Below are 12,425 nucleotides of genomic sequence, written 5' to 3' on the forward strand. Positions count from 1 at the left end.
TATAGTTCTAGGACTAGCCTATAGCCTTGTATATAGGCCCAATATAATAACTAGACCTATATCACCGAAGTCATCTAGATTGAGATCATCTGAATCAAGTTCGGGTTTGACGAGGAGAAAGCACTTCCGGCATAAACGGAAGAGAGAAATATTGTCTAAAAACATTTCGTGATTCAGACATATTTTGCAATTTCGTCTCTGACCGTACGCGCGCGCGCTGCATATGCGCTATATGCATGCATGACTCGCGCTCTCAATTATCATTCAAGGCGCGGACTTGATCAGAAGTGGACGAGCCATTTGGAGACTCACAAATTTACAGTCAGAATTCAAGAACATCGAAGTTCTATCTGTTCATTTCAGAAGCGAATATTTATATTTAACTATCAAGATGCCGAAAAGAGGTAAGTATGGAGCGAAATGTGTTAATTTCATGTTTAACACGTGCCCCTTGCATGATTTTTGTTACTGTTGTCCCACTAGTCACGATTCGTGTAGTGTAAATGTTCATTGAGTTTTAGCAGCTGTCATTATTTGTCGATTTCGTTTTACAATTACAATACACACAATAGTTCCCCAAAGCGATTATTATATATTTTCTTTTTTTAACAATGTATTTAATTGTAAAAAAGACATGTTATTTACCCTTTTTCATCAATAAGTCATGATGCCTACATCTACAGTAGGGGCGCTGGTCCGAGAATAAGGATCGTCTTCATAAACGAGGATCGTCTTCTTTAACACTGACGGATGCGTCCTCAAAAATAAGGACCGTCTGAATTTTTGCAGACGTTTCATATTTTTGATCGGCGCATTGGCGATGCAAAAAACGGATTCTGCAATGATTTTCTTGATGCAATTTACATTGACTTTGTACAGAGACCTTCACATTATGAGCAATAAATCCTTGGGAAGACGGACAACCCATAAAAGTAGACGGACAACTAGGGTTATTTTCCCCCGGGGAATCCATTTTTGGCATCGCCAGCGGGCCGTTCTGTAACATGAAACCCCCAGAGCGCCGATGAAAAAAAAACGTCCTCGAAAATGCAGACGACCCTTATTTTTGAGGACACAATTTGTCTTCGTTTATGAGGACGATCCTCATTCTCGGACCAGCGCCCCTACTGATCTAATTTGAAAGCGTTTTGTACTTTTTGGTCAGGTTTTTTTCAAAATGTATAGGCCATAGGCCTAGAGTAAAGGAGCCGGTAATCGGCCAGCTCCAGTTTTCGGCCGATTGTTTGGATGCAAGGTAAAATCCCTCTAAAATACATCGCATAATAGCATAACACATATCCCACACATACCATACCATGCCAGTGTCACTGAAGAATAAGGCTGTGCACAACAGTGTAATGAGGTACCCGAGTACACTCCCATGCTTACAGGCGAATACTCGAGTATTCGGACGCCATGTTTTTTTTTTTTTTGATTTTTTTGATTGTTTTTTTTTAAAATTGAAAAAAAAAAAAACAAAAAACAAATTTGCCACCACCATACATACCACTGGAGCAGTATCTCAGTTCTGTCGCCGAAAACGCATGCAATTTTACTTTGAGTTGCAATTGAAGGCGCCGATTTAATAATAATAATAACAGTGAACAATGCTGTTTTAAAAACCAAAGATGGCAGAATAATCTATTTTCCTCCAAGTCCAAGCAGAAATCCAGACATTTGGTCCCAGTTTCTGAGTGGTGAGTTTGACAGTGCTTGAGTTGGGAAACATTTTTACCGACGGCACCATGCCAGCGGCCGCCGCTCACCCAGGCACGGGTAAGCGTCGGCCTGGACATTAAAAAAAAAAAAAAAAAAAAAAAAAAAAAAAATTGCGGCCGAATATTCGGGTACGAGAAATCGTACCCGAGTAGTTGTCAACCGTGCGGGTACTCGAGCATTCGACTACCCTTCACAGCCTTACTGAAGAACCACATTTTAGCGATGTAATCGGCGGTCCCGCTACCCGAATCTGAAAAATCAAGTAGAGTAAAGGAGCCCGTTTTCGGCCACTTAAGACAAAATCCTTTTTTTAGGACACTTTACTTCCTATTTATTATCATTTTTTGTTCAAATCATGAAGCAAATATTATTATTATTTAAACAAAAAAAGAATCCCAGAAAAAAATCACGAATTGCCATGACAATATTCATTTCAATTTTCACTGTTTTGGAGCCAGTTATCAGCCGAGCGTTTCAGTTTACGGCCGCATGTACAAAGTCAATAGGAAGCGCTCGCGCGCGCCGTGCGTTTCCGCGCTGATGTACAGCACAAGCGGGCGGAGCAGGTATCCCACGCCGGAGCTCCCGAGTGCTCGCCTGGCCGAAGACAGGCACAGCGGTGATCGGAAGTTGGAATCTGAATTAGACAGAGATATCGTGTGTGCGTTGCGGTGTGCGGCTGCATTGATTTAATACATGCGATGAGATACTTTTGAGCTTGCGACTAGCACAAAATCGGGCTCTAAATCTGAAAAATACTTGAAATAAAGCTCATTTTATGGTACCCATATTTCTTACAGACACGCGTAAAATACTCAATTTTTCAGATTCGGGTAGCGGGACCGCCGATTACATCTCTAAAATGTGATATTTTAGGATATATTTTTCATTGCAAATGTGGTTCTTCAGTGACACTGGCATGGTATGGTATGTGTGGGATATGTGTTATGCTATTATGCGATGTATTTTAGAGTGATTTTACCTTGCATCCAACCAATCGGCCGAAAACTGGAGCTGGCCGATTACCGGCTCCTTTACTCTATCTTACGCGTGTCTGTAAGAAATATGGGTACCATAAAATGAGCTTTATTTCGAGTATTTTTCAGATTTAGAGCCCGATTTTGTGCTAGTCGCAAGCTCAAAAGTATTTCATCGCATGTATTAAATCAATGCAGCCGCACACCGCAACGCACACACGATATCTCTGTCTAATTCAGATTCCAATATCCGATCATCGCAGTACTAGTTTTCGGCCTGGCGAGCTCCGGGGAGCTCCGACGTGGGATATCTGCTCCGCCCGCTAGTGCTATAAATCAGCGCGGAAACGCACGGCGCGTGTGCGTGCTTCCTATTGACTTTGTACATGCGGCCGAAAACTGGTACGCTATGCCGAAAACTGACTCCGAAACAGTGAAAATTGAAATGAATATTGTCATGGCAATTCGTGATTTTTTTCTGGGATTCTTGTTTTGTTTAAATAATAATAATATTTGCTTCATGATTTGAACAAAAAATGATAATAAATAGGAAGTAAAGGGTCCAAAAAATAGGATTTTGTCTTAAGTGGCCGAAAACCGGCTCCTTTACTCTAATTATATTAGGGTGTCTGATCGTGCAATTGATTTTGTGTGCTAAAATCATTCCTATAGAGATTGCATGCATCCCTATGCAGTCTGCGTGCGATCATGCAAAAGTGGTCAATGTTTTTATTACCAAATCGAGATTCAAACCTTTATTGGCTATTGCTTGTGATCCTCCTGAAGGTGATACTCAATAAATGAGGTGTCATATGAAAGAGCAGGTTTTTGTCCATATTTCCAAAGGGGCGTCATCTCAGAATTCTAAAAATATCTTTACATTCATGCAGGTGGAGGCGGAGGTGTAAGGACGAAACCCCAGCACAAGGGTCGTGCTCGTAAATTCACATCGCCTGAAGAAGTGGACGCTCAGATGAAGGCAGAGGAGGAAGGCAGAGGACAGGTAGATCTATGGAAATTTCTTATTTTTCCTGCTGTCTAGGTCTCACCTACAAACTGTGAACATGGCTTGCCAGTGCAGTGCCCTCATTGATAAAAGCCTTACTGAGATCTAGATGAGGTGTTTAAGTCAAGATTGCATGTCTCACAATGGAAAAACTCTTTGTGTCTTACATTCTAAAATCAGGGAGCTTTGGTTGATATTGTTATTACCTGGTTAGGGAGCCTTAAGCCCCCAGCCCCCCCCCCCCCCCCCTCCAAAAAAAAAAAGTTACACTGACAAAGTCTTTTAAATTTGTCAGACCTTGAAAATGTGATACCATTGGAGAGATGTAACTTGTGAGGAAAATGAAAATTAGAAGTATACACTTGAAATTTCAAGTTGTGTCATTGTCTTGACTCACCTGAGAAGTTTAGAGGCATTAATAGCGTGTACGATTCGTGTGGACGTATATTGTAAAACTGCTCTGGTTTTGCACTGTGTTTCTATGGTTAAGCCAGCTTTAATCAAGTTGCTAGTTGCCAACTTTCTACTCATTAGGAAGACTTTGTAGCATGCTAATAGTACTTGGTGAGCAAGAAAATTTCACACAAATTGAGAGGTTTGTGACTGTACATCTTGACTTCCAATTGAAAATAAGGAGGCCTCTATGCCATTATGACAGAATCAGCAACTAGAATTGTACATACTGTACATGGCAACCTCTTAATGGTCCCTTTAAAGGTGAAATTCAAAGAAAATCTCAAATATGTCAACTAATGTATGACTAGAAACTGGTAATCTAACAGATGGCCATCGTACAAGTTATAGGTCAACTACATATCGGGTGATTTATAAAAAATACAAATAAAATCACCTCCATAGCAGCTGGGATATACCAGAGATTCGCCGGAAAAATAATGATGTTTTAATGACGTCACTATATGGACCAACACTGCCCAAGCAGACAACATCCCATAGAGAATGAACATAATTGCAAAGCTATTATTTGTCAAATTATAATGAGTTCAGTGTATATAAATGTAATGGCATGTCAAACCAACTGTCAAACCATTCAAAAGGGGATATGACCCGATTCTGATAACTAAAATCTTTTGCTTGTAAATACACAGGATAGGGGGTAATTAACAATCAGAGAAACCAGACTTTCAAATTGAAAACCTCCTGGAATGATATTAAGGACGGTATTTGTCCCTCTTGAAACGCCGAACATACCGCGGTGTGTGCAGATGAATATACAATGGCGTCTTATTTTGTTTACAAGCGACGGATTCCTTTATTTTTGTATCACTGCATTTGTCATCAAAATAAAAACATGCGCGGGGTTAAGAGTGAGGCAATAGATTATACATTTAGCCTGACGGTAGTGAAGTAAGAGAAAGAACTCAAGAAAAGATGAAAACACAGGCACTGAAAATGTGTGAGATGTCATGGGGCATCGTCTGCTTGTGCAAGTCATATCCATACTGTGATCTCACACATCTCGGCAGCGTTCGGAGAGCTCTTCCGGTGCTATGCCGGGGCTGTATTTAAGCGTTTTGTAATTAATAATAGTCATTACTTCGAATGTTTCCAAGCATTGAATTTTGATAACCTTGTCGAATCAAAGTTTCAACTTTGCAATAATGAAAATAAATTTAGTTTTTAAAATCAATGAATATCAACTTTAAGTAATTTCTTTTAATTGTAACCAATATTTTCTGGATTAAAGAATGCAGAAAGTAGTTTCGTCTTCTGGGTGCATTTGCTTTTTTAACAAGAAGAGACACAACTTACCTTTTTCTCTTTCTCTTTCTGTTTTTGTTGTTGTGTGTATCACTTCAGCCAAAAGGAGAAGGAGGTGATGAAGACAGTTTTTCTCATCCACAAGCTCGAGCAGGAGAGATGCCTCCATCTGACTCTGAAGAGGAGAGTAGCGAGGATGAGGGGGTAAGTTTACAGCATCTTTCTACGTTCTTCTATAGGCCTAGCGCATTTCAGAACAGCTTTACAATTCACAATGCTAACAACCACTGAAAACATATCAAAGAAGCAAGTTTTTATGCCTCCACTACAAAGTCACAACGATTGTGATAGATTAATGGTCAGCCTTTTGACCGATATGTTGCATGCCACGATCATCTTGATAAGCCATTATCAGTTGCAATCGATTGCAAACCGTTGTGTAGTAGGACTCTGGTCTATTGCTGTGATCCTCACAAACCACCCCATAGGATGTTGCAAGACCATGTTCCACTCTGGTTACATACGTTCTACTAAGAAATCAGATTGAGACTCCCAAGCACCTTGTGCGGTTGCTAGCAACAACAACAAATATCTATGAAAACTTTTAAAGAAATTTATTCCATATTTGACAATACATTACGATAATTGAATATACAATGATCTATTATACCCCCACATGTTTTTTACTAATAGATAAGAACAGTGTGTGATATAAATACCACTATGGACCCTTTGGTTTTAATTTATGTATATCAAACAATAGATAGACAGTTTATTCTCAAACATATAGAGATGATTGCTACTCACTCTACAATGCAAACTTAATCATTGTTGATTTCCTACAGAAAGCGAAAGGAGTGGAAGGTCTGATAGAGATCGAGAATCCTAACAGGAGAGTTCAGAAGATGCAGAAAGCTGTCAATGTAGATGTCGAACAGGCACCAACTCAAATCTCCAGAAGAGAGAGGTGAGAATTGAGTGATCCAACATGTGCTCTGGGACGGTTGTATGACGCTTGCTCCTGCAACAATTACTCCGCCTCAAATTCCTACACTAACCAAACTAAACCCCAGAACAATGGTTGCAGGAACAAATGTTGAGGCACCCCAGCTACATATGCATCACTAGTCTAGTGCCATTTTCTCGGGCCTTTATTCCATCCATAATATGCTAGGAGTAGAGTTACGATAGGGTTTTGGTTAAGGTTTATGTTAGGATTTAGGTTACTAATAGTATTAAAGGCACACTGCCATACTTGTAGCTACTTGCTCCCTCTATATAGAAAACTTCCCCAATCGGTGCCTGTTGGTCCCCCATGATCCTCTTTTTCTTATGTTAAATGAGAGCTGAGTTAATGAGATAGCCACCTGTCACAGTGACCTCGATGGCTCTCTGTGTGGGCTAATCCCTTCTGGCCCAGTAGTGGTGACGGTCTTTAAATAGTCCATGATTGAATTGAGGTGTTCAATTAGTTTAGGAATGTGATCCTTGATCTTGTTATGGAAGTAAGTTAAATTGATTTTAAATGATCTGTAGCCCACCAATATGCTTTGGAGTCATTCTAGTAGATGAGATTGTCCCCAGAGAATGTGCTGTACAATAGGGGATAATGGTATCATGCTATTTATAAACTAAAGGTGATGAAATCTTTTGAAATTTTGTGAAGCCTTAGTTACCCAAACTATAAATAAACTGTAGATATTGTATAGATATTGAAACTGATGCACATCACTTGATGATAAAAGGCGTCATTTCAATTCTCACTATTACTAACACCCTTGAATGCCGGGATGTGCGCCTCTTGGATGTTATTTCGAGCCCAAGTATATGGTGCATGCATTTTTAGGATTCATTGAGATATTTTCCCAAGTCACATCTGACATTCAGGGATATCTATGAATGTTTTTTTGATTATTTAGAAAATTGCTTACGACATACTTTCAAAAGACCAAAGGCCTAGTGAAAGGTACCACTGTACAATAACTGCAATGCGTATACAGCTAGGTGACTACTGGCGGCCGAGACTGGACAGCACAGTACAGCCGCAAAAAATAGGCCTAGTGAAAGGTACCACTGTACAATAACTGCAATGCGTATACAGCTAGGTGACTACTGGCGGCCGAGACTGGACAGCACAGTACAGCCGCAAAAAATAGACCGGAAGCGATGCAAGTCACAAAGCTATCCCAGAGTGCGTTTGTAATGGGGGCATGAAATTAACATCCGGGCATTAGGGGGAGGTATTGAGAATAGCGAGAATTGCGTTTGATTTGGCCTGTGTTAAATAATTCTTTGAAGGCAATTAGCCAGAAACCAGTAATTCAACGTAATGTGTGCATTGATCATGTGTCGATAACTTTTTTTAAATACAATTTTCACACATGCAGGCCGTATCGAAGACAGCACCAGTTGCTAATACAGTCCTATGTCAGGCAAATAATGCTGCTTGTGCAACTGACTTGAATTTCCACTTGTTTGTCCTTTTTGCAGGGAAGAGATAGAGAAGCAACAAGCTAAGGACCGTTACATGAAGGCCCACCAGGCGGGTAAGACGGATGAAGCAAGGGCAGATCTAGCCAGGCTAGCTATCATCAGGAAACAGAGAGAAGAAGCACAGAGGAAAAAAGATCTAGAAGCAAAATGTAAGATATAATAGTCTTCCCTTGTACCCATTTTACATGGGACAGTAATTCACTATATTTCTCTATCATACAATGGGCTCAACACTAACAGGTGCCCTGGACACATAGGTACTCAAAATTTAAAGATAAAGGTGAGTTCTGGTAATGCGATTGCATTGTGAAAGAAAAGGTGTGGAATGGATCAGAAAAAGTTGATCATGTAGCTTATAAGTATTGGCGTGTACTGCAAGGTTCTGGAGTCATGAAAATCATAATAAATGTGGCCCAGTCTTGGTAAAGTAACAAGCACTGTACACAGAAATATGTAAATGGTACTACACAAATGGTGTCGGGGCTACTATACCTTGATTTCCTTATCTTTCTATGCTCATTACTCAGCCAGTATTCATTTTCTTCAAAAACTGTTTGGCACTTCACATTTATTTGTAATGCTGAACATTCAGTGTAAGATTTGTTTGATTCTGTGAGAATGAATTTTCTTTTTTTTTACCAGAACTCAAGTTTATCTTGAAGTCCCCCCCTCCCCCCCCCCCCAAAAAAAAAGGGAGAGAAAAAAGGGTTTTACACAGGGCTCATGCATAGAGACTGTCAAAAGTTCACTTCAGATCCCTTTCCAGAAAAAGTTAGTGTGCAGCCCTGCATATGACATACAAATACGTTGTTGTTAGTAATTGCCTATGCCCTCAAGGTGACCATATGGTAGGAATACTCCCCAGGTAGTGGAGATGGTGCACATTGTGCCTGAATGGATCTGATGACAGGGGTAATAATATCTGTAAAGCACTAAGAGACGGTAGTCCGTATTATTTTTATTCAAAGTTGGTAGATACTGTCCCTTGAGAGCCAGAAGGATATCATTTCTGTGTTAGAACATATCGTCCTTATTTTCACGAAGTGACGGTAGTGACTGAAAATCGCATACAAATTGCGTGCAGATTTACCTCACTACCGTCACTTCATGAAAATAGGAACGATATGAGTGAATGCCCTTCTGGCTCTCAGCAGATAATCTTAGTCCTAGATCTCAGCAATAACAGCAAATTTTTCCCCAAATTCTGTTTTTCTCACAGCTAAAGCAAAAGGTAAGAAATGACAACTTCCCTGGATGTTTACATCAGTCGGATATCTCTGCGATGCCACTCACTTGCAATGGGAAAGCTGTGCTACGATACGAGCAGGAACAAGGATGCATCATGGGTAACGCTATAACGCACCAATCACAAGAGACTTTGGCCGTTCAAACTAATCTTCACTCTCCATGCCTCTCCGTGAATAACTGAATACAGTGGACACTCGTTATAACGAGGTCCTTGGGACCAAGGAAGTTACCTTGTTATATCAGGAATCTTGTTATAACGGAGCTCTTTATACCGAGGTTCCACTGTACCCCCAAAAAGAAATTATTCCCACACTGATCGCCACTACACTGAAATCTGAAGGTGAGATGCAGGCAACTGGACCCATTTTATTGAAGATGCACAGCGAGGAAGATTCACAGAGAGAAACATCAGTGAGCTGTGAGGAAATACATTCCTAAATTCCTAGCAGATCCTCCATGAAATTCTTTTCTGGCAATGTTGGTTTAATGCTCCAAATTACTTTATGAACGCCAATATTAATACCTTTTAAAGTAAACTTTAAGACTAATTGAATACTTTGTTTTTTGTCTGATAGAAAATACTGGTGTCTTACGCTCTTGCAATGTAGTCCTTTTCAGCATGCCGACATTTCTGACTGAGATTGCAGTTTAATGCAATTAAAAATCTTCATATCCAGAAAACCTTATCCAGAAAATTCAGCAAGATACACTGTGTCCGTGTGTGACATAGGCATGCCTTCGCAACCTCCAATACCCGGTAGTTTAAAAAAAATATTCAATGAGTCTTGTGTTTTAGACCCTTTTGTCAAAGGTTGCAATATGGAAGCTCTTTGTATTTGCTACTTACCAGGCGATTAAATATCCTGCCTCAATTCAGTAATGATTTGATTGTGAAATCAAAATGTGCGTATGCAAAAGAGCCATTCATTAGTTACTTGCAATGTGGCATCGCAAGATTAAGTGGATGAAATTTTCATTGTGTATTATAATAGAAGTATACGTAGTTTACAAGGAAAGGTATTGAAAAATTCAAAATACATGTGAACAGTAATATTGAAATTTGATTGTACTTGTTTTCTAATCTCATTTTTTAATTCAAACTTAATGAAATTAATTTTTTTTCAGTAATGATGATCATGATATTTTCTTGCTATTGTATTTTACAATATTTTATGCTTATAGTGACTTTGGTTATATTGTGCAATTTGCACCTTTTGTGTAAGTCCTGAAGCTGTTTTTGTCCAGTTGTATGTATTTCACATTCTCAGTGTGCTGATTGTGTATTACGGGGCATTTCTTCAGCATTTCCAAACGATTAGGGCACTGTAATCAGAATCTTGGAAGTGAATGAAGTATTGGGATTGCTCTTGAATAAATGTTTACTGGTAATATATTTCTGCCAAATGTTGATGCTTCAGGAAATAAAATGTTGGAAAAGCTAGGAAGCCTAATCTTATTCGTCTAACGTTACAGTGTACCATCTAGATGGTTGTAAGTTACTAAGTTTACAGTGTACCAATCGGCTAAAAACTTATTTTGTGTACAGCGAAAATGTCTAAATCAAGCTCAAAACTTTACCAAACTTTCTATGGGCAAAAGGATAAGGAGTAGCATGATGAAAATATTTTTTAAAATTAAACAGTGAACAAGGGCCTGTGCGGGCTCAAATTTATGCGAGTCCATGCAGGTGCGTTAAGTAGTCTTATTTACAAATCACTTTTTAATTGAGAGTGTATTTGAACTTGCGAAATCTCTTTTAGATTTAATATTTGAAGCTCATATTTGGAATATAGCATTGCAGAATGGAACTAATAACATACAAAATAAAATAGTTGTTTGTGATTGGTATATTTAAGAATGTCTGGTAATGCACGAAGTCCTTGATTACAAAGGAAACTATTAAAAGTTTAAAAAAACAGACATAGCAGGGAGTTGTTATATTTTTGTCAATTAAAATCAAATTTACTCTATTTGAATTGACATTTACAGGAAAGCGAATCATCACTGAATTATTCAACTACTATGCTGCCTGTGTATGTGGGAATGGCAGCTTGGAGCATGTAAAATAAAACGTTTTTTGTGTTAATGTGCCTTAGTTTCAGGGAAGTTAAAATCATGAATATGTAAATCAATTTTATGAATGGAAGGACATGGATAATCCTGTTATTAACTTTTTTCAGAGAAGTATTTCATTACAGAATGATTATTCATGCAGGGCTGTTACTTAACCCAGTCTACCGGTATGTACAATTTACAATTGAACATTGAAAAACTTGACAAATGCTAGATGGTCATGCTTTACATTTACAACACTGGCATGTGGCAAAGTTGGTATTTATTTTAGTTTTAATATCAATATAATTTTGGGTAGAAGTATTTAACAGAATAACATTTTAGGACAACCTGGTTGTGTTTAATTCTAATTAAGCATTACATAGTACAGGAAATTAAATCAGGCTGAATAAGATTCATGATGCAAATTGTTATTTGCAATTTGCGATATACAAATATCTCGTTATTATTATTATATGATTGATAGACACAGAGCCCAAAACCCGATTGATGTCTAATTTGCCTCCAGAGGATCTTCTTACCTATCGAGTCAAAATTGTGGAGCTCATAATATGAATTTTGGGATTTTCCTTTCCAGGTCACAAGTGCTTGAATGTACAACTTGCAAGTGACAGTTCTCACCATACATGTATTTACATGGTTGAATGTACAATATTTTATTTCTAAACTGAAATTTTGAATCAAGAAAGCAGTTATTCCTCATTTAATCTGTAAAGAGAGACATTTCTCTTCTAAATAATAGTGGTTAGTTCGATCTCAAAAGTGATATGTAAAAAATGTGTTAGAATTAGAGAGGAGTGTACGTATAGAAGTCAAGTCTCCTCCTTGTATGTGAAATAACAGGCATGAGTTCATTGCGTTTTACTCTCCCTGGCTTAGACATTTTTAGTCTACTTGTCATGTTTTCCTTCTTCATACATGTATTTTCTGTCATTTATTTTTATCCTAAACCCCCCTACTTGAAAATCAAACTCATAAAATGTGGATTGTTCCCGACATAGCAGAAATAAAATGTTCATGTATATAAACACTAATGAATTTGTAATTGTTTACTTTATTAGCTGCATGCAAGAAGGCTGTTAATGACCTGGGGAGCGTTTCACAAAGACTAAGATGGACTTTAAGTTGGACTTAAATATGGCAGGCCATTTATGCCACTGTTTGCTCTCACTGTTTACAGGTATTGGTCT

The 12,425-nt window shown here is 38.5% G+C and overlaps 1 protein-coding gene across 1 annotated transcript; it reads left to right on the forward strand.

Annotated features, from left to right (window-relative positions):
• Positions 1 to 255: 255 nt before the first annotated feature.
• On the forward strand, positions 256 to 12,269 carry LOC115918804 (28 kDa heat- and acid-stable phosphoprotein-like). The gene is made up of 6 exons (XM_030991342.1): positions 256 to 404; positions 3,587 to 3,699; positions 5,521 to 5,625; positions 6,267 to 6,388; positions 7,912 to 8,063; positions 9,134 to 12,269. The coding sequence occupies exons 1-6, from the start codon at positions 392 to 394 to the stop codon at positions 9,154 to 9,156; spliced, it is 528 nt and encodes a 175-aa protein (XP_030847202.1). The 5' UTR covers positions 256 to 391; the 3' UTR covers positions 9,157 to 12,269.
• The last annotated feature ends 156 nt before the right edge of the window (positions 12,270 to 12,425 follow it).

The sequence above is a fragment of the Strongylocentrotus purpuratus genome, unplaced genomic scaffold (assembly GCF_000002235.5).
Source record: "Strongylocentrotus purpuratus isolate Spur 01 unplaced genomic scaffold, Spur_5.0 spur5_contig_845, whole genome shotgun sequence".
NCBI lineage: Eukaryota > Metazoa > Echinodermata > Echinoidea > Camarodonta > Strongylocentrotidae > Strongylocentrotus > Strongylocentrotus purpuratus.

Bases quoted from the DNA above. Each gene is read 5' to 3' on its own strand.
- LOC115918804 (XM_030991342.1), top strand. The intron at 3,700-5,520 runs GTAGATCTATGG...GTATCACTTCAG, and splicing joins AGGAGGAAGGCAGAGGACAG to CCAAAAGGAGAAGGAGGTGA. The intron at 5,626-6,266 runs GTAAGTTTACAG...GATTTCCTACAG, and splicing joins AGAGTAGCGAGGATGAGGGG to AAAGCGAAAGGAGTGGAAGG.